The sequence below is a fragment of the Oratosquilla oratoria genome, unplaced genomic scaffold (assembly GCF_046742065.1).
Source record: "Oratosquilla oratoria isolate Oo_2021 unplaced genomic scaffold, ASM4674206v1 SCAFFOLD232, whole genome shotgun sequence".
Lineage (NCBI taxonomy): Eukaryota > Metazoa > Arthropoda > Malacostraca > Stomatopoda > Squillidae > Oratosquilla > Oratosquilla oratoria.
The window spans coordinates 37,619-57,718 of record NW_027467584.1 but is presented as its reverse complement, the minus strand read 5'-3'; the positions used below and the strand labels follow the sequence as shown (position 1 = coordinate 57,718).

Genomic DNA, 20,100 nt, shown 5'->3' with positions numbered 1-20,100 from the left:
AGAGAGAGAGAGAGAGAGAGGGAGAGAGAGGGAGAGAAAGAGAGGAGAGAAAGAGAGGAGAGAAAGAGAGGAGAGAAAGAGAGGAGAGAAAGAGAGGAGAGAAAGAGGAAAGAGGAAAGAGGAGAGAGATAGAGAGAGAACAGAGAGAGAAGGAGTGAGAGGGAGAGAGAGAGGTAGAGAAAGGGGAAAGGGCTTTTTGATATAAAATATAATGAAATTAGAAATAATATGAACTGTGACACAGGAAGTGATTTTTCAACTCATAAAATAATTATGATAAATCAAATTTTCTTTCAGTTCATAGCAAACTTTATTTATCTTTATCTCAAAACTAAATAGCTGTCTCCAGATGTCAGCTCTCCTTGTGTTTAACCCTGGACAGGTAGCGTTGTGTCAGATCCGCACCAGGACGCTGCGCAAAACGTGTTTTTTGGTTTCTGCGCATAGATGCCTCGCATGATCTCGCTTGTATTTCAGGGACCGTTAGTCATTCACCGGCCTCAGTAGAAGCAACATGTGTGTCACCTCTGCTCCACCACCTTCACCCGCTATCGCCCTCCAAAGTTGTAAATGGTGCATATCTGACACCACGCTACCGTTACTCGGGTAAGTCACGCAATTGCAAAAGTTTTGCATTTTACATTACTGCATTATTACTTGGTGAAATAATTTTATTGTGTTTATCGGAAAATATCAGTGAATGGTGTAGCTACCCGTACCAATCGCCATATTGGATCGGAGGGCAGCGAAAATTTGATTTTGAGGCTAATTTCTAATTTTCAATTTTTTTCTATTATCAGATTTCAGCATGGCAAAGAGAAGCCTGACGGAGGAGGAGTATTTGCAGGCTCTTTTCATGAGTAGTGATGAAGAAGAGCCTTCTACAGTGACTTTTGAGGCAGACAATGTCTGTGACGACCTGCACGACGCCCTAACTTGGCTTCTGTGTGCGAAGTGCCATAAGCCTGCCATGTAACTCGCAGGTCAACTATGTCTTTGACCAGTGCCATCGCGCGTGGTAAGTTTCACAAATGATTTTTTTTTCCAGTTTATACTTACTAAATATAATTTTTAACATGTTTGCCCTCATCTAGGGCCATTGTAGATTACTTTTGCAAAATTTCATGCATATCCATCAATTATTAGTACTCTAAATATGCCTTTCTTTTACGTAAATTGCGCACGGTAAGTGTTACATTAAAACTAAGCCTTTGTTTTTAGCTTATAGTCACTAAATATAATTTTCTAAGGTTTTTTCATCATCTAGGATCATTGTAGATGACTTCTGGAAAATTTCATCCAGATCTAATAAGTATTACTACTATAGATATAGCCTTCCTTTCACACCAAAAATTTTAGTGATTTTGTGTATAAAAAAATTAACAGCTTTTTCTTTTCTTTACAGATTTTGCAGTTTTGCTCCAATCAACGATGTTTTTACATCAATCAACTCAAGAACTCTTCTACTTTTAAGAAAACACTTGTTATTAGTGGACTTTGGTATTCTAAAGTGTACAGTGTCTGTTATTTGACCAAATGTCTATTTAAAAAAAAAAAAAATGTAATCATGTAAGTAAAGTGTTATTTTTATATTCAGCGTTTTTTTTCTCCTTCACCAGTAGAAAGTAGAGTCTTTATATTAATAAACTAAAAATAAATAAATAAAGAAGGGCGTAATGGTAACTGGGTATAAGCACTCAAAGTGAAAGTAACAAATATGACACCACGCTACCTGTGGCAGGAGAGTTTGTCCATGCTACCTGTCCAGGGTTAAAGGTGGTGAGCAGCGATAAATTTTGCGATAAAGCGATAATGTATAGCGATAAATTAGTCCTATAACGATAAAGCGATAAATTTCCAAGATACCTTAAAGCGATAAGCGATAAATCCTGCGATAAATCCAAAAATACTGTATTTTTGCTACTTATCCATTTAAAAACATCTTTTTTTACACTTAAAACACCATATCTGTTTGCCGCGTAACAATGAACTTGTAACCTCCCGCCGTAACGGTTTTTCGTCTTCTACTTTATTGCTGGATTTATCGCGGGAAATTTGAAAGCGATAAATATAAGCGATACATTTTCCAGTTAAAGTGATATTATCGCTTTACTTATTGCAACGCCCACGACTGGTGGTGAGTGAGGAGGCTGACAGGGAGATGACCCTCTTTCTGATGACCTTACAAGGCTACCTCCTGCAGATACCTATTGTCAGTCCTTATCATCCTTAAAGGATAAATCACAGTTTGCTACATGTGAATTCAGTTCTGTCTATTGCATCTATTGCTGAGTGAAATTATATTTAGCAGTCTGCCCTTGCATTGCCTTGAATGTTTCTACATTTAAGACAGACTTTAAATATATACTAAATATTCTTTAAGCAAGGTACACAAAAATAACACCATTATTCTCCAACTTAAATTTCTCCTGAGAGACTGAGATCATGAAAGAAATGGATAACAAATGGAACTGCATTCTTGTATATCTCACCTGAGCATCTGGGCACTCATCACCATACTTTAGTTCTACAGCCTCAGGTAGCGAAGGCATCCTGCTGTTGGAAGAGAAAAAGACAAGTTAGAAAGAACTAGACCTGTGAAGTCAGGTCAGTCAGTCGATTGCCCTTGGTCTCTCTTGCAGGAGACCCTCAGCCCCCAGGCAACTGGCAACGGCTACTAGATAGGCTCATAAATCAATCCAGGAAGAAATATTGTGTTGTTATCAAGGGACTGTTAATGTTGGGCATTATAGAATGAGATGCTCTATGCCTTCTTTGATGTGGTTGCATCTTGGCCAGGCCTATTCTGTGTTGATACTGTTGTAATGTTGGATGGTGTCTGGACCACAAGCATGACAGTATGGCTCTTACTTCCCTTGAGAGTGATTTTTCTGTGGTTTTAGAATCTGAGAGATGTTGGTGGAGTATTGAGTTTGGTAGTTTGCTTTAGTGATCTGAATGTGTGCATGTTTGTGTAGAAGTGCTGTGTGATACAGGTGGAAAGTTGCTGCATATATTTGAGTGGTAAGCTGATGGGGTGCCTTTCTTATGTTCAGCTGGTGGTGCCTGTGTGATGTAATGAGATATATGGATGAAGTTTAGGGTTCTAGCAGAGAACTATATACCTATCATTTCCATATGTTGTTCTATGGGAAGGATTCTAGTTTCTGTGACTAGGTGTCCAATTGGTGTTTTTTGTTGTTGCATCCTTTAATCATGTGTAGTGCTTTATTCTGTATTGTTTGTAAGTTGTGTTTGTCTTGCTGATAGTTTATAACCATGCTGTAGAAGCATAGTTGAGGGCAGTTCTTTTAAACTGCTTGAAGACAGGCATTAGTTTAAAGGTGGCTATGGGTGACAATGTGCTACTTGGCTAACTTGTACAAAGGTGACATAAGAATAAGAACTTAGAAAACACTTAGAAAGTGTGATTAGTATAAGACTTGTAAAATTTCAACCCAACCTTGAGAATGAATATAAAATTAGGTATGATAGTTGGAGAGATAGGAACCCCTCAAATTTAGCTCCTGTCCTGCATATTATAATCACAGAAATGTAACAAAATTATACAATCTCCTTTGGTCACAGGAAAATCTTAAGAAACATTAGAGAAAAATATTCTTGAATACTATTTGGATCATATAATGTACCTAACCCTTCAATCACATTATCATAGATAATCTAATCATATACCTTATCACTTCTGATAAAAATGTGACTAGAACATGAGAAAGTACAATTTTGTACTTTGTCTGCTTACTGTAACCCTGAATAAACAAAAATATAAAAGTGACTGGGCCACCATCTGTGATTGTATGAGTGGTAACAGTTATTCAGAAACCAAAATCCCCTCAATAGAGCAGCACATGAGAATGATAGGCACACAGATTAACAAAAATTACTGCATTGCAGATAACTGTCCAGGATGTAACACTTCACCCCATACTATTCAACACATTATACACAATTACACATGCCAACAACACAAACATATACTCTATAAGGGATTTATGGGAAAACCCTGTTCCAGCAATGGCATTCCTCACCCTTCATATCACAAAAGTACAGCCCACCATGTGCAACAAAAAAGAACCCATACACACACACACACACATATATATATATATATATATATATATATATATATATATATATATATATATATATACATACATACACACACAAAACATCCTACCCCTACACTACAGTCCATCCTTGCAAAGCTGTTTACATACACAGTCTTGACAGTGCAGTGGTACTATTCTTGACCATTAAATCAATTATTCAAATTCAAGTCCCACTGAGGGGCAAAAAAATGTCAGTGTCACTGCACTGTGTGCCAGCACTCCAATTCTAGTGATCAAGAAGTTGGGGATGTGTGTAAGGTCACAGCATTACTCACAGATCAAGCCATATATGAATGAGCTCTAATTCAAAATCATGCTGAACATGAGTCCAACACATGATCCAAGACCATGGTGAATAATACAGCACATCTTAACAATACATATGCCATAATTCACCAAACTCTCCCCAGAAATCAACTCTGTAGAGATATTACAGGGTTTCTGCTCTTTGTAAGGTTATTTTTTAAATTACTTTTTAAGGGCTTTTCATTACCTATTCTTACACCTTTTCAGTACCTATGTACAGAAATTCCTGGATACTTTACATGGCCCAGCACTTGCAAAAATTACCATAAAATATCATTTAACCCTTTAAACTCCATGACAACATTCTTGTCATTTGGTCAAAAAAAAAAAAAAAAAAAAAAAAAAAAAAAAAAAAAAAATAATAAAACACCAAAATGTTTGATCAAACACCAGAAAAATATGACGTCAGTTCTCGCGTGGTTAAGCCGCATCAGATGATATACGGATGTACGGGCCGGCGCGAGGCCTACCATATCCGGTTTTTCGTATCTACACCACAAGCAGCTGACATGAGTTGAATGGGTTAAGGGCAGTGGACCCAAAGAACAGCATCTTGTCCACTGTTAGAACCACCACAGTTGATGAGGAAATTGATTTTATTGCCAATTGATTAAACAACAGACACATGAAATAATATTATTTGGGTGGGAAAACATCTAATTATTTTTTCATAACTTTTGACATTTTTTAAAGAATTTAAAGACTTTTCAGTACTGGATTTTGATAATACAAAAATTCATTATTTCTTAGGTGTGTATGAACAAAAGTGATACAAGCACAACTGTGTTCAAGTCACCACCTTGTATTAAAAGAGTATAAACAGTGGCCTAACAATAACCAACAAATCTCCATGATGCAACCAGCATACAAAAGACACACCTAATATTAGTGTCTCTGACTTAAACCCTACAGATAACAGCAAAAAATCATCTTGTTTCAATATAATACTGAGAAATATGTACAAAACTTTCAAATCCTATTGAAAATCAAGATGAACAATATACTTTTGGAAATCAAATTAATAAATTACTAGATTTTTTTAACCCATGAACACTTTCTTATAATTTCTATTCTTATGAATAACAAAATATTTCCTTGAATACTGATGGCATGCCTAGATCATTTTATTGCCTAGCTCACTGTGCCATGAGGTGAAAGAGGTTGAAAATCACTGATTTAACCTTTTCAATGTGAGTCAAATTCTCACGGACAGCATCAGCTGTCTGATGTACAATGATGCACCACAATACTTGCAATATGAAATATAAAGTTACAAATGTATTACTAGTTCTCTTTCATTCTGAATATTAATAACCACAGAAAATACGATCAAGCCAGTTCACAGAATATGGGGGTCACTCAGCTACAACTACAAAATAAATATAATCAAGACGACAATGCTGGCGTCCTCATATACCCACTTGCTCGCACCTCATGACACCTATGTAGGCATCATCATATGGAAGGGGTTAAGTTTTTTTTCAGTACTGGATTTTTATAATACGAAAATTCATGACTTTTTACGTTTTTAAGGATCTGTACAAACCCTGTATTAGTTCCAAGACAGACAAGTGACAAGCACAACTGTGTTCAAACCACCACCTTGTATTAAAGAAGTACAAACAGAGAAGTGGCCAAACAATAGCCACCAAATGTCCATGATACAGCCACCACACAAGAGATACATCTAATACAGTATTACACTGTCTCTGATTTACACTCTACAGATAATAGTAAAAAAATCTCTTTACTGAGTGAATCATGGGCCAAAATGCTGTGGATGTGCAAATACGACTTGGGGTAATAGAATAAATGAATGACCAATGGAGGAGGAGGAGGAAAAAAAAAAAAAATCCAGGAAATACCAAAGTGCTACAAAGACAATCACCACACACATTCTTCACTGCCTCACTTTAGCCATTCCCAAACAACATTTCTTCCTTGCGTGACTTGGTCCAATACAGTGGCTCTTGCCAGTTACTGTGGAGCCATGTGTCTCCTTGAAGCAAGGTCTGGGGCAATGCATTAAATGACTGGGTTTCAGAATGGATTAATGCAATTTACAGTGTGAGTGGAGAAGGGTTGAGAATGGAATATAAATTGATGTGGGTTAAAGGGATTTCTCCTTGACTTCTCTATTTTCGCTTCAGGGGTCAAGGAGGGAGGACCACTGTGTAAATGAAGCAGCACTCCCCACTGTGGATGTGCCGTGTTTTGCCCCAATGCTTACAACCTGGACAGTGGACTGGGGATAGGTATAACTCTTCATGGAATATAAACTTATGGAGCTCAAAGGGATTTCTCCTCATCTTCTCTATTTTCACTTGAAGGGGCAAGGAGGGAGGGTCACCAAGTAAATAAAGCAGAGGGCCCTGCTGGGGATGTGCTGTGTCTTGCTCCATTGATTCTGACCTAGACAGTAGGCAGTGGTAAGAGGTGACTTTTCATGGAATTTACACTGCTGCAACTCTGGGATTTCACCTTATCTCCTCTATTTTCCCTTGTGGGGACAAGGAGGGAGGGGCACTGTGTTAGTGAACCAGCAGGCCCTGTTGTGGATGTGCTGTGTCTTACTCCATTGCTTCTGGCCCAGAGAATGAGCAGGGAATAGGGATGACCCTTCATCCACAAGGAGCTAAGGTAAAAGGGTGATAGATGGAAGTGGGATGGGTGCATGCCTTAGCTGGCTACCTCCCTTACAAGGTGGAAGAATCCTATTGGTATACAGACAGACAATATGAGGTGGAGAGCAGGGGTGGAAAAGGAGCTGACAGATATGATTGATAAAAAAATAATAATAATGAGACGGTTTGGACAGATACAAAGAATGAGTGAAGAAAGAGTGTGGAAGGCAGAGGTGGATGGAGTGAATTTGAGAGGATGACCAAAAATGGGATGGATGGATGAGGGTGAAGGGGGCCCTTGGGTAAAATGGGAATGTCTATTGAGCAAGGGAAGGAAAGGGCAGGAGATATATCTCAGTGGATAATGGTTGTAAATGGATGATAAACTGGCAGTCTGAAGACGTTTCTGTCTTCTCTATTTTCTTATGAGAGGATAAGGGACACAAATGGGTGTGGATGCATGCATAAACTGGCTACATCTCTAGTAAGGGGAATGAAGCCTTTTTGTATATATAGATATTTTCTTTAAAAGCTTACCCAATACTCAAATTTCTTGAAACAAATAAATCTATATATAAAAATTGCACTACATATGCAATTACTTATTAGTCTTTACTATAAAATATTTTATATTAGAAGGGGAAGTAAAGTGTGCGTCAAATGCGAAGCCCATTGTATAAGGCTTCTCATCCAATGGGAGAGCTTAACTATTTAATCTGACCACTGGGTACTTATTAGATCCATGGTATTCAGAGGTAAACTTGCCTAATAAACCCACCTCGTAGGGCCACCAATCAGCAACACAACTGGTACTGGATCAGCAGCCCAAGTGATAAATTTGACACACAAGCAATCCTATTGATGACTTTTCAAGGGATGTATATATTGTTTTGTGTTAGTGATATTTCAACAAGCCCTTGAGGTATACTTTGAATGTTTTTGATAGCTAACTTATAGTTGTAGTACACAGCTATTATTGTTGTTTTCTGTATAAGTAAGAGGTTTGGTGTTTTGTCCCATGTTTAGGGTGGGAAGGTCACATGTAAAAGTTGTAATAGCATTAAAGATAGTACCATTATCAAGTAGCTGAACCTTCAAACGATGGCACCAATGCAATACAAGTAGGATAAAACACCAGATCAGCTCACAAACCCCTCCTCCTGAGTTGGAGGTATAGGACTGGGAATTCAATATCTTTATTTATTAAACAGTAGACAAATTCAATTAAGTTGTCAGGGGATATCATTACATATAAGGATTTTGTTCTTGTTAATGTAAGATAATATTCTTGAGATAGAAGAAACTTACATTCCCTTAATGGTTAATGGGTTGATATGAGTGAGTACAACCAAGTTAATTTCCATTTCATCTATTCCATGCTCAAGACAATATATAAAAGTTCCATTTATTATTCTAATTTCAAGGGAAAATGTGAAGTTATTGTGCCATCCACCTAATGCCTATGTATATCACTGTTGACTACAATATCCATACTATAAAAAATAGTGACAATCACTGGTGGACTAGCGCTCACAAAAGCTACTATTCTATTACCAGCACAACAAAAAATGCGGGCAGCAATTGTATTCCCTTTATGATCATGCATTAGAAGAAAGTGTCTTGTATAGGTCACAATTTTCGTATGTATGGATCTAGTCAGATGTCCGAGACGATATGGCTCTCACTCAGATGGTGTTAAGTGCTCATTGGAAACCTGTGGAGCTATATTTTACCTTAACTTAACCATAACATCCTATCCTCCCAATTAAACAAGAACGAATTCCCCAAATTAGGGGTAAGGTGATTACATGTCACTGGTGAAATATTTACTCAGAACCACTTATTCCGTGAGAATTCTATGCTGGCATTGTCTCCATAATTATTGAATAGCTGTCCTATCTTAACTAATATAGTTAATCTTAAAAAAATGGTAAAATAATAAGCCTATTTTGAATATATAAAACTATCACCCGCATACTATTCTTCTCTACATCACTGTCGACAAAGACAACATCAAACACCACCTGATCGGGCTGCTGCTGCTGCTGCCGTTCCCCTTGCCTTCTGGATGCTAACCTCTGGCTCTAAGAGGACACCACCAAGCACTACTACTATTTTTAACTCTGGTCGTTTCTTCCCCCTACTAAAGTTAAAATAAATACAAAATTAATTAATTTGTAGACTAATATATCTTCAGTAACATACTAGATTCACGTATTTACATACCTACTAACATTCAATAGCGTATATGAGAAAAGATACGCCACTCACAAAACAACGGAGTGAGCCTGCGTAGTACTGTTGTTATTGTGGCGTCGTCCGATCAGCTGGGTATTACGTCACAGACCACCACGATCAAGTTCCATAGATTTTATTTGCCAATATATCTATAATAACAATGGTTATTTGTCTAAGTTATCGTGACATGTAAGTTTATGTAGCTGGGATTGCATATATAAATATGAAAGTGACTCATACAAAGCAACAATCGTCACCAAAATGTCTGTGCAATTGTTATCGTACGTCCCAAAAAGTGTGTTTGTAAACATGGCTGTTCTATCAATGGAACTACCTCCCTATGCAAAAGTTTGACGCTGAAAATCCAATAGTTGTCATATACGAAAGAATAAATTAATGAATCATAACTCCAGTATATTTTCGAAATTCATTATTAAAATATATTTCTACTAGTATTTTTTCTTGTAACGGTCATACACCTGCCATTGGAGGGAATGGTTGACGAACCTGACGTTCAAGTAGTTTTGAGTACACACAAGCATTGCAAATATGTTACAACTTCGCATATAATATATTATCATTAACAATGAGCATCCGATTTCTGGGATCAGCAATCCACGAAATGTATTGGATATTCCTGTTCCGGACCTTTCTGTAATTGTAACTTGTACGTCATGCACGAGCAGCTAATTTCTGATCTTGAAATCCCAGAATTATAATTAATAGAAACTACCTTTGTATAATACTATATTGCTTTATCTTATTGCCTCCCATTATTTTAGTCTGTAGAAAACTCATCACAAGTCCTTGAATAATGATCTAGCCAGCAGGAATACAAATCTTATCAAGTAATGAGATATATCAGTGGGGAAGAACACAAATTTAGGAAAATTTGTGCATTGCTATTTAAATATATGTTCTTATTTTTTCTTGCTTACGTTGTGAATAACTGCATTTTTTATTAATTAACGAACGTTCGAAAAACAACATAAAAACTTCATGTCAGTTATCGTCTGAGAATGCTATTAGATTCTGTAAGCAGATTACATTTGGTCAGAATCATAAACGTTGCAAGAATTTCAAGCAAGAGAAACTTTGCCGCAACTCGTCAGCCTCACTGGAAGCATAGCATATGAAGCAACGCTGGAATGTCACTCACTAGGTGCCTACTGAGATCGGGTGCGTCTGTAGCAGGCCTGTGTAGGTTGAAATTCCAGTCCTCCATTCTTCCACGCACAATGTCGACTCTTATTTCTAAAGATTTCATCCTGAGACAGGTAAGTTTATTTTTAAGGTTGATACCAATGACGCAATCATTTTGCAATGCATTTAGAAGTTGTGCAGTAGATTTTATGGACCGTTGATTGTGACTGTCACTGTGGATGGTGTAGTGCTATACACATTTTCACTTGTGACGACCAGTGGACTTGTTCCAGGTTAAATTAAGAAGAGTATGATAAATTACATGAATATAGGAGCTGTTACGTATAACTTTACTATAAATGTTATTGACTAGTTGCAGAATCCGTCGATGTATGTTTAGCACCACTTGGGCTGTGCTTGGAGAAAGTGCACAATCATGATGATCATGCGTTTGTACGCAGGGAACGAGAATAGGCCAGGTGTTCTTCATCACGTACACCAATGGGGGTTTGTTTACGTCTGAATATATGTAAATTTACAGGAATATGTGCCTCATTAAAGAGCAGGCTTATATACACCAATTTATATTTTCATAAGATAAAAAAATCATCCATTTGGAATGTCTCTTAGGGATCAAATGGGTCACACCCACACTAATACTTGCTACATGTTATGATACGATAAGGTTCAGACATTTTCAGTCTTTATCATGTTTATGTACTTGACATGGTATCCAGAAACAGTAGAAACAGCCAACAATTTTGGCAAAATTACTGATGTAAAAATAAAGTCTGATAGAATGTGTACCCGTGTATAACTGCATACTACTTGTATGCCATGGTCAGAATATTAAGGTATAGTTGATCCTGCCCACTTCTACCTGACCTGCTCTGGAATACAAGTAGTTGTTACTAATGTATTAATGTGCTCAAGATATTGTAGCCAACAGAAGTTGGCCAATCAGTCATGGCATTATTAGACTTGAGGTACAAGGTTAGGCCTATTTCAAGAAAGGATTAGGCCTAAGAAAGTAAGAGACAGGTGCTGGGTGGTGAAACCTGGTGCTAGGACTAGGTCAATGCAACAAAGTTAGATTTCTGGAACTGTGGCAGGCTTATTAGGAAGAGCAATAGATTCACATTTATATGTAAACCAAAGGAAGTGAATATATGCTAGTGCTGGTATTTATTGTATTTTGAAATATGGTGTTATGGAAGTACTCGGTTTTTGCATTATCCCATTGGTCAGTATAGCTCTATACCAAGTATTCCGGTATATATTTTTTAGAAGTGCACACCCACATGATATAGCATTAGAAAATTAAATATAAATTTTGTAAATTATAATATGTTAATGTAATTAATATTTTTCTTAGTGGAAATTAATAAAAAAAAAAATTCCAAAAGTGTGTAGAGTAAAAAGCGGTGTACCACAAGGGTCAGTGCTAGGGCCACTCCTCTTCATTATACATGTAGGAGATATTGACGAGAAACTAAAGTATACTGAAGCGTCCTCTTTTGCCGATGACACCAGGCTGAAAAGGCAGATAACATGCCCAGAAGATGCGGAAAATACACAAAAGGACCTCAATGAAATACAAATTTGGGCAGCATCAAACAACATGGCATTGAATGGTGAGAAATTTGAACTTGTACGCTATGGGAGAAATGAAGACCTTAAAAACTCCACAAACTACAAGTACAACAACCAGCTCATCACAGAAAAAGATCATGTCAAAGACCTTGGGGTATTCATGAGCGACGATGCAACTTTCTCACACCACATAAATAAAATAATAGAAGCAGGAAGAAACTTGAGTGGGTGGGTGCTTAGAACTTTTAATTCTAGAGATGGGCAGTGCCTAAAGACCCTATGGAAGTGTCTGGTAGTCCCAAGGCTCGAGTACTGCTGCCAGCTATGGTCCCCATACAAAATACAAGAAATAGCCAACCTAGAGGCTATCCAGCGTTCCTTCACTGTAAAAATTCAGGGAGTACAGCACCTAAACTACTGGGATAGACTGAGCCAGTTAAAACTGTACTCTCTGCAGAGGAGAAGGGAACGCTATATAATCATCTATGTGTGGAAAATCCTGGAGGGCAGAGTACCTAATGTGGGAATAGTGGCAAACTACCATCCGAGAAAGGGAAGACTATGCTACATAAAGGGTACTGTAGGCTCCATACAAAGAGTGAAGACAATAAAACACAACTCTTTCACTCACAATGGACCTCGTTTGTTCAACTGCCTCCCAAGAGATCTCCGGGACCAGAAAGATACTAGCCTGGAGTCTTTCAAGAGAAAGCTGGACAAATGGCTGGATGGGTTACCAGACCATCCACCGATACCAGGATACCCCTACAGCCACCACAACACCCTGCCAGAAGCAGTACAGAACCAAGGACAACTTGGAACGTGCGGAAGCCGACTTCAGCCGTGTCATTAACAGACAAAATTACCGAAAGTGATACACTACCCAACAGAGGCCAGAGCCTTGATGAGTGCTTCCAGATGCCATGCAGAAGTCGAAGAAATTAAAGTATGATAAATTGTTCTGTTCTGATCTAACCTAACCTAACCTAATCTGCATTTATTAATGTGATACCTGTAATGCTAGAGGTCATCAGGGTCGTCGTCAGGGATGGTGACAGCCGGTTTTCACATCCAATCGGATTGGGGGTGTAGAGGCATTTCATTGCTTAAAGAAGAGCATGAATTGATGTATTTTAATTTGCAAAATTAATATTTGATATACTGATATATTGCTTAGGTGTGAACAATGTAGCCATTGCCACTGTCAAACTGACATTGATGGGATCAGAAAGACAACACGAACTTTTTTTTTTTCCATCAAGAAAAACATGTTGATGTATTTTAATTTACCAAATTAATTTTAATGTATTGATATGTTGAATAGGTGTGCACTTCCTTAATGATGCTATTCTTTACCTTTGGTGTTCAAGAGAGATATATTTTTATTTTATTTTATTTATTTATTTATTATTATTATTTTTTTGTCAGAATTGATTATGTGATGATCACATTCTAACAAATATGATTATCTCTTTTTTCACTTTTTTAAAGTGGCATAACTCCTGGGAATCAAAAATCTGGCCAACCATCTAAAAGTTGATATTTATATGTGTATTTACCTAGTTGTATTATACAGGAAGGGAGCTATGCTCGTGGTGACCCGTCTTTGTATCTCACAGCTATTACCCTCCTGGAAGAGAGCTCAGAGCTCATATTTGATTGATCTATGGGTAATGCTGTGACCTTATACACACACAGAGTAATGACTCGCAGCACAGCAATGCTGAAACTATTTCAGCCCTGGGTGGGATTCAAACTCAGACCACTGGAGTAGCAGTTGTGAATGCTACCACTGTGCCATCAAGCTGGTGTATCATATTGTGATTTACAGGAAAGAAAGTAAATTTGTGGGATCATGATTTTTTCACCATCAGATGTTGCCTATGGTCTCACATGTAGAAGACTGGCTTTCGGGTAACTGGTAACCTCTGAGATGGAGAGTGCTGTGTCCATTTGATGTCTGTGGTGGATCTTAGATAATGCCATCTTTCTTGGCAGGTGGGAAGGGGGGCATCTTCCTCCTCTTACTGCCTATTGCCTGGGTCAGAAGCAATGCAGCAAGACATGTCATAGATACAGCAGAGCCAGGTGCTTTATTTAAACAGTGACCCTTATTCCTTGTCCCCTCATGTAGAGTCAGAGAAGACTAAGTAGAAATCCCTTTGGGCTGTGTCAATTTATTTTCCAGTTACAACCATTTTCCATTTACACCTATCTAGCCTTCTCCTGTCCTTGCTCAGCAGACAATTCCAATCTCCTCAAAGCCCTTTTCACCCCATCCATCCATCTCATGTGTTTAAGCTCTTGACAAATCCTTGGATTTACTTCCTGTACCATTTCATCTACGTATACATTGAATAGCCATACCAACAAAATACAACCTTGGTGTGGCCCCACCTTTACCTCAAAACACATTCACCAATTCCAACCCTAACACATGCTCTACTAATCATGTAAAAAAAAAAAATTATTGCTTCCTTTCCCTCAAGCCCATATATCTGCAATAATTACCACAATGCCTTCCTGTCTACCCTGTCATAAACCTTTTGTCAAAGCCTTCCTGTAAGTCTACCTTGCCACAAAAATCTGATCCATACACTGTCTACTTTTCCTAAACCATCGCTATTCTTCACCAATTTTCCCTCTATTCCTCTCCTAATCCTCTCAACACCTTCCCATATGCCTTTGTAATTGAACTCGGCAAACTGATCACTCTAAATCTACTACATTGACATTTGTCCCCTCATTTTTGTAAAATGGAACTATACACACACTGCAGTCCTCTGACATACTCTCCTCCCTTGGCACACACCCTCCCTTAGGCACACATTAAACAATCTCATTAGCCAGTCTACTATAACCATTCCTCCCTTTGTCAGACACTGCATGACACCCATGCAAACCAGGCACCTTACCAGCTTTCATAATTTTCAATGCTCCATGTATCTAATCTACCTATATCCTAGTCATCTTCCTAGCTTGTCCTTCAGCCACATTCAATTCCTCCTTAAACTCCACATTCAACAATTCATTGAAATACTCGACCCATTTTCCTCTAACCACCTCTTCCAGAAATGCTGTGGATCTGCACCTTTTACCGTTTCCTCTCCACTTGACTTGTCCTGCACACTCTTTTCACATCCTTCCAAATCATCTTTTATTTTTTCAAATTTTTCTGTCATGCTCTTGCCCCAATTTACACCTGCTTTCCTCTTTTTGCCTTGTTCACCTTTTGTTTTACTTCTTTCTTGTATCTCTCATATACTTCCTGAGTCCTACCTTGCAAACAGTATGTATATATTTGCTTCTTCTCTTATCCACCTTCATCTCTTCATCTCGCCATTCACTACCCTTCTGTCTATTCCCTCTCATCCTCCTTGTCCCACATACCATCTTTGCACATTTTGTTGATTCCTTCTGAAACCATACCCATTCTTCTTCTGTTCGTATCTCCTTCCTCTCTCACATGATCTTCCATACCTCTCTGTTTCTCTTGGTAATGTTCCTTTTCCTTCTCATTCAACTTGCTAAGTCTTAGCACCTCTTAACCTCCCACCCTTTTTCTTCTCCACTTTTCCTCCACTCAGTTTCCTTCTACCAAAAAATATGACACTTCCTTACTTTTCACTGAGAACATGAACGTCCACAACTCTTCCCATTGATACATACATATACCAATGACTGCTTCCCCTTTACAAGGGAGATAGCAAAAAAACAAAGGGATAAAATCTACTACCCACGATGCCAAATTACTCGAGAGAGTTAAAACGGAAGAAGATTGTAGATTGCTACAAGAAGACCTAGACAAAATATGGGAATGGAGTCAGAAATGTGAGATGAACTTCAACATCAAGAAATGTAGCATAATGGAATTTGGAAAAAGCAAATATAGAGTATCAGGTCAATGTAAAATTGGAAACAAAGAAGTCAAAGTCAATTCAGAAAGGGGCCTGGGAGTAATCATCTCAAGTGACTTGACACCTGATAAACATGTCAATAGATTATTTGGAGAGACTTTTTAACCTACTAAGATCAATGAAAGTGGCCTTCGACTACGTAGATGAGATGGTTATGAAAATAGTGGTTACACTGATAAGACCTAAACTAGAATATGTCGCAACATTGTGGGCACCCATCTCAAAGAAGAAAATAAGAAAATTAGAAAGAATCCAAAGAGCAGCAAAAAAAAATGGCACCTACACTGTCAAATCTGACATACGAACAAAGATTGGAGAAATTACTTCTGTCAACACTGGAACAGAAGAGAAAGGTGATTTATTGACCATTTACAGAATTATGAAAGGGATGGAAATCCTTGATAGAGATGACTTATTAAAGTGGGATAGAAGAGAAACAAGAGGACACAAAAAGAAACTAAAGAAGGACACTTATAGAAAGACCTGAAAAAGAATAGCTTCCCACATAGAGTGATTGATGTCTGGAACAAACTAAATGGAGAAACAGTGAATGCCAAAACTATACACAATTTTAAGAATAAACTGGATGTGGAGAGATATGAAAACGGGTCACTACGAGCATAGCTCTCATCCCGTAAAATACAACTAGGTGAATAAATATTTCCAAACTCAAAATCATCCCTCCCTTTCAATTAAGATTCACTTAATGCTAGCAAAGCCATCTTCCTTCTCACAAATGTTACCAGTCTTTTCCCTATTACTTTCATATGTACCACAACCATGCACATTTACCAACCCAAAAACACAACATTACCTCAGTAAACAAGAACTTGTCTGACACAGAAAAGAATATCTGCAATCCCTCAGAAGTCCTCACTAACATTGCTTATCCTTGATTATCTTTGATCAAAGAAGCACACAATAATCACATTAACCCCTTGAGTACCGTATGTGTGTTTTGTGACACCTGTGTCTCACGGTTGAGTGCACCCGCCAGGAACCGAGCGTGCTCCCCGTGACACGCACGTGTCACAGTTATAAGCTGTGTGTATTGAGGGCTCTCAAGGCCTCGGTATCTGGGTTATTTCTACCCACTTGGTGGTAAGTGTCTGTGTTTACAAACATAAGGCTCCAGCCATTCGTGGGATGGTTTGAAACGTTTGTTGATGGGTCGGTAACGAAGGGGTTAAATGGTAAACCTTTCCCAGTGTTTGAAAACCCTAAATTACTAGGCCTCACATTCGAAACACACATGATCTTCATCCCAAGAATAAAAAAAATTCCATACCAAAAGATGCAATGTATTTGTAATGGGCAACAAAAGGATCATCTTAGTATTCCTTGTGAAGCGAGTTCATAACAAAGGTGAAAAAGAAGTAGTTTGCAGTGTTGATAAAAGACAACTTGTCACTTGACAGACTTATCAATATAATTGTAGGAAAGACATACAGACTAATGCAGAAGGTTAAAGTGGTGTTTTACTGTGTGGATGAAGAGATGATGGAAAAACTCACACACTAATAATATGTGTCGGTGGTATGGTTCCCACACTGAAAAATGTAAGCAACTTAACTGGTTCTCAGCCTTGCCAAATAAGCCATATGAGGAGAGACTTAATGCATTCTAGCTAGTTCTTTTTGCAACAACTTGTAATTTATTTCATCACTTTCCTTAAAGATCTATGTGCCATATTCAAATAGATTGTTGTAGCTTGTCTCTCTTTCCTTTGTGTCATTTATATGAATTAAGAACATCATGAATGTCAATACTGACTTGTGAGACCCTGCAAGTTACTTCCCTTCATCCTGACCTCCTATCCTGTAAATAATAATTTTCATGTATCAAACCCCTCCAGACATTAGCCCCTTCGAAGAATCCCACCCAAGAGAAACAAGAGCCATACTAGCAAAACTACATTCAGGTCACCATCCAGCACCAAAACCAAACTAACACTGAATAGGCCAGGCCACAAAAATAAATGACTCCAGATGCAACCATCACACAGAAGATACAAAACACCTTATCTTACATTGCCCCACCCTCGCTATACCCAGGCAACAGCACATTTTTTCTTCCTTGTGAGACTCGTGGAGCAACTGTAGGCTGTTGCTGATTACTTGGGAGCCATGTGTTTCCTGTAAGAAAGACCTGAGGCAGTAGCTTGACTGATTGAGTGATTTCATGTATCAGTCTTTCAAGAAGTTTCTTGTTTTAAGCCAGGAGGATTCCTTTATACATAACTGTTTCAGTTTCTACAATAATTGTTGGTATAGAACTTCTCAGGCATTCTCTAGATATTTGTGCACAACCCATCTATTTTTCTGTGTTAGCTTATCTGCCACCTTTGAATAAAAGCTTAACAGATTAGAGATATGATCATCCATTACTGAATCCATTGTGTGGAGTATTGGCTGAATAACTTCCATGCATTCAGTATTTTAGGGACTTGTGTGACCCTTACAGACCAGTCATGCAGTCTTCTATAGTTAGGCAATCTCTACTTAAAGAAGAATGATGATCATTTTTAATTTCTACTATCCCTTCTTTCTAATGCCGTCCATAAGTTTCTCCTTTACCATATCCATGATTTCAGTTCTTCATCATGAGAATGAAGTGGTGGTTCTTGCTGACAAAGCATTCTTCCTCCAAATTTTCAGACTCCCAAGATATTTGACTTTATCAGTCTTTCACAGTTCTCACACAGCAACATTCTATGCCTCGCATTTGATTCTTGTTGATTTTTAGCCCACTTATGAAGGACACTTAATAATATAAATCTGCAAGAAAACAAACCTTAAATCTGTCGCAAGCTCTGACTTTAAACAAAAGAGAGAAACTGATGACCATCTTAAGACTGTTCATAAGAACCACCCTTGATGACACCTTCACTTATGGTTCTCAACAATCAACTAGGTGAACACAAACAACTTACAATCATTACAGAATGGAGCACTAAGAATGGTAACAGAATGCATTGAGGCCACCCCAATTGGATGCCTGCATATGAGGGCTGGAATTCTCCCCACAGAACAGCACATAGAATGACAGGAACCCAATTCTACACCAGAACCATTAGCACCACACAATCGTACTTCATCTCACAAACACCACCAACAGAATGCAACAAAACTCTACACTGGCAGCGAGCTATTTGGACATTTGTAGTGGCTTACCACTTGTACCACAGAAAACATCCACATAAAAACACATACACACTCAGATCACTAAACAAGTCCTTCAAGGCAGACCACCAAACTCAATAATCCACCAACAACCCTGAGACATAAGTCTCACAGAAAAAAATCTCCCATATGTAGTAAGAACTACACTGGCACACTTGTGCTCTGGACACCATCCAGCATTTAAACAGTATCAACACAATAAGCTTGGCCAGAGGTTCAATCTGCCCCAGATGCACATACTAGAATGCCCCACACTAACAATTCTTAGATGACAACACAAAATAGCTCCCTAGAGTGACTAGTGGACCCACCTAGAGGCCATTGCTAGTTACCAGAAGTCTGTGTGTCTTCTGCAAAAGAGACAATGGGGCAATGAATTGAGTGATTGATCCTTGCAGGAATTCCATGGATTCACAGATGTACTGAATCAAATGGCTTCATGGTATCAGTATAGGTTGGCATTTACCCCTACTGAAACTCATTTTGACACCCCACAAGAACAGTAGGGTCCAATCAGTTGGTTGGCTTACCAAGCATGGACCTAGACTGCTCAGGATATTACATGGAACAGGCCCATGCCAGCAATAGGTGGGTAAGCATTAAGCAAAGTGAATGTGGATATTCATCCTTGAGGATCCACTACAGGACTATTGGCTTATCCCCTAGGGGATATAACCTCTGTTCCTCACTATGGTGGCTTAACATGATTTTGTAAGGTGTAGATGGTGGGAGGTGGTTTAGCATTTGAATAGTTGTGGTGAATAGTCTGATACTAATGTCATCAGCTTGAGAGGCGCCAGTACTGAAGTACAACAATGGTACACTACCCCTTTGATATCCAACATTACTAAGAGGAGTTGGGAAGCCTGAAAGTGACTTGAACAATTTCCAAACACTTTCCATTTATTGAACCAATGCCTCCTTTGAGGAAGGCATACTATTGACTGCTGCACAGTGATAGTATGGTAAC

General features: G+C 38.3%; 1 protein-coding gene and 1 long non-coding RNA gene across 5 annotated transcripts in view; one reads left to right on the top strand and one right to left on the bottom strand.

Moving 5' to 3' along the window:
* mlt (tubulin folding cofactor E like protein mlt) overlaps positions 1 to 20,100 on the bottom strand; it is a 63,464-nt gene that overhangs the window by 15,786 nt on the left and 27,578 nt on the right. The window contains exons 1-2 of one of the 4 annotated variants that reach the window (XM_076181341.1): positions 9,284 to 9,428; positions 2,493 to 2,556 (exon numbers count right to left, since the gene is read on the bottom strand). In XM_076181341.1, coding sequence (XP_076037456.1) covers positions 2,493 to 2,552 — 60 coding nt within the window. In that variant the 5' untranslated portion in view covers positions 2,553 to 2,556; positions 9,284 to 9,428. Of the gene's footprint in view, positions 1 to 2,492; positions 2,557 to 9,081; positions 9,165 to 9,283; positions 9,429 to 20,100 lie in introns of those variants that run through there. The other 3 variants (XM_076181343.1, XM_076181345.1, XM_076181342.1) reach the window with 3 other exon arrangements.
* LOC143022930 (uncharacterized) lies at positions 68 to 2,476 on the top strand. Its single transcript, XR_012966141.1, has 3 exons — positions 68 to 606; positions 801 to 1,018; positions 1,406 to 2,476. It is a non-coding gene; the product is annotated as an uncharacterized LOC143022930 (long non-coding RNA).